Source organism: Lepidothrix coronata, unplaced genomic scaffold, assembly GCF_001604755.1.
Source record: "Lepidothrix coronata isolate B3197 unplaced genomic scaffold, Lepidothrix_coronata-1.0 Scaffold110, whole genome shotgun sequence".
NCBI lineage: Eukaryota > Metazoa > Chordata > Aves > Passeriformes > Pipridae > Lepidothrix > Lepidothrix coronata.
Window position 1 is genome coordinate 2,557,367 of NW_016690290.1, and position 1,749 is coordinate 2,559,115.

At 51.3% G+C, this 1,749-nt stretch overlaps 1 protein-coding gene across 1 annotated transcript in view; it reads right to left on the bottom strand.

Annotated features, from left to right (window-relative positions):
• Positions 1–238: 238 nt before the first annotated feature.
• The window catches only part of LOC108501883 (hydrocephalus-inducing protein homolog), a 15,695-nt gene continuing 14,184 nt past the window's right edge, over positions 239–1,749 (bottom strand). Inside the window, exons 6-8 of the mRNA XM_017824170.1 lie at positions 1,654–1,749; positions 862–1,175; positions 239–266 (exon numbers count right to left, since the gene is read on the bottom strand). Of these exons, the coding sequence (XP_017679659.1) occupies positions 239–266; positions 862–1,175; positions 1,654–1,749 (438 nt within the window). The remainder of the gene's footprint in view (positions 267–861; positions 1,176–1,653) is intronic.

Sequence of the window (1,749 nt, forward strand, 5' to 3'; positions counted from 1 at the left end):
CTCAGTTTCCTGGGGTGTTATGGAAGAACCGTTTGCTTCTCTAATAAAAACTGCCCAGACCAGACTTCTGCACTCTGCACAGGTCAGAGCAGGAGGAACTGCCAGAAATGTGTTTACAGATGTGCCCCAGCACTACTGCAGGATTGCACTTGGGCTTGGAAAGCACAGCCCAGCCCTGGATGGCCCTGCTTCCCAGGGATGTTCAGACAAGTGCTCCCACCAACAGCTACAGCCACCCCTAGAGCCCCAGCAGAACCTGCTGATCACTGTCAAACACCAAAGAGCTGGTCTGTGAAGGGGAGGTGTGGTTTAACAGCTGAAAACTCCCTTCACCAAGGTGGTCTTTGCCTCAGGCCACAGAGGTCTGAGAAAGCAGCTTTCCCCACCAGCTTTCCTTCCCAGGGGAAACCTGTATGGGAGCTACAGCAAAGCAGCAGGAAGAGACTGGGACAGCAGCACTGCACTCTGGTGGCAGCACCTGTGTAGGTTCTTTGTAGGAAAGGACAACAAATTGGGTTGGCAGGGAAGGAAAAGAGGTCACATTACAGATCTGCTTGTCCACATGCCTAAGCACAGCTTTGTAGCTCCAGAGGTAAAGCAGAAGTCCAGGTTACTACTATGCAAAAAGGGTTGGGAGTGTCTTACAGTCACAGTTTGGCTGGAAGACATTGTCTCCAGCCCAGTATCCAACTGGTGGAGAACACCTATTCCCTGAGCATCCAGCCTGACCACGGCTGGTTGTTGTTATTTCCACAAGGAAATCTCAAAAGCACTTTGTCAGATCCCAGGCAAACAGCCTTGGTCCTTGCAAAGCACAAACAGGACCCCAGGAAGAAGAGCTCCAAGCAAAGGAGCACCTACCTTATGGTGTTCACCTGGCTGTCTGTCTGGAAGGACCAGTGGTAGTGGACAGGGATTGGGCTGCAATTGGTCATTGCCACACAATCCACTTGTTCAGTGCCATTTATGATGTAGCCAAAGTCCAGGGCCTTGGCCTGGATGTGGAGGTTTGGGAAGTAGACTTCTCCCCGAATGGTGATCTGCTCCTCATGGGGGTGCTCCATGAACTGCATGTTCAGTGTCTTCTCTGCTACCCAGCTATACAAATCCTTTTTATAAGCCGGGTTAAATTGGATGTGGAGATGAATTTCCTCCCCTTTGTCCAGTTTTATGGGCTGCAAGGAGATGAAGAGTATTAATCACCTGTGTGATGAAGTCCCAAGGTCTGACAGCATGAAACATTAAAGGTTTGAAGTGTGACCCCAGCGTGGCCTTCCCAGTTCACCCTTCATTTCTTTATGGTGAAGGTCTGACTGTGAGCATCACAGTCTTGTCCAAGATTCTCTCAGGCTCATGTTTCTGTGCTTGGCAGCAATACAAGGGGATGGCTGCTGGAGAGCTGGGATGCTTTCCAGGAGACTGGATGGCTTGCCCAGACCTAGTTGTCTGCTCCCTGTGTCTTAGAGCCAGGATGGGTCTTCCCAGTTCAGGTGAGATTTTGCTTCCTTCAGCAGCTCTGCTGATTCAGTTCAGGCCAGTCCACTGCTGACTCGACAGAAAGAACTTCTCAACTCGAGGACCTCCCAACAGAAGGGCACCACCACACCCCTCCCTCTTCAAACCCCACCAGCAGGAAGGTCCCTGGCTGTTCACCTGAGCATCTTCAGGGAGGGGCTGCTGGTCCACATCACAGATTAGGAATGGCTTCTTCAAGTCCAGCACAATGCTGAGTGGCAGGCAGCAGTTGTT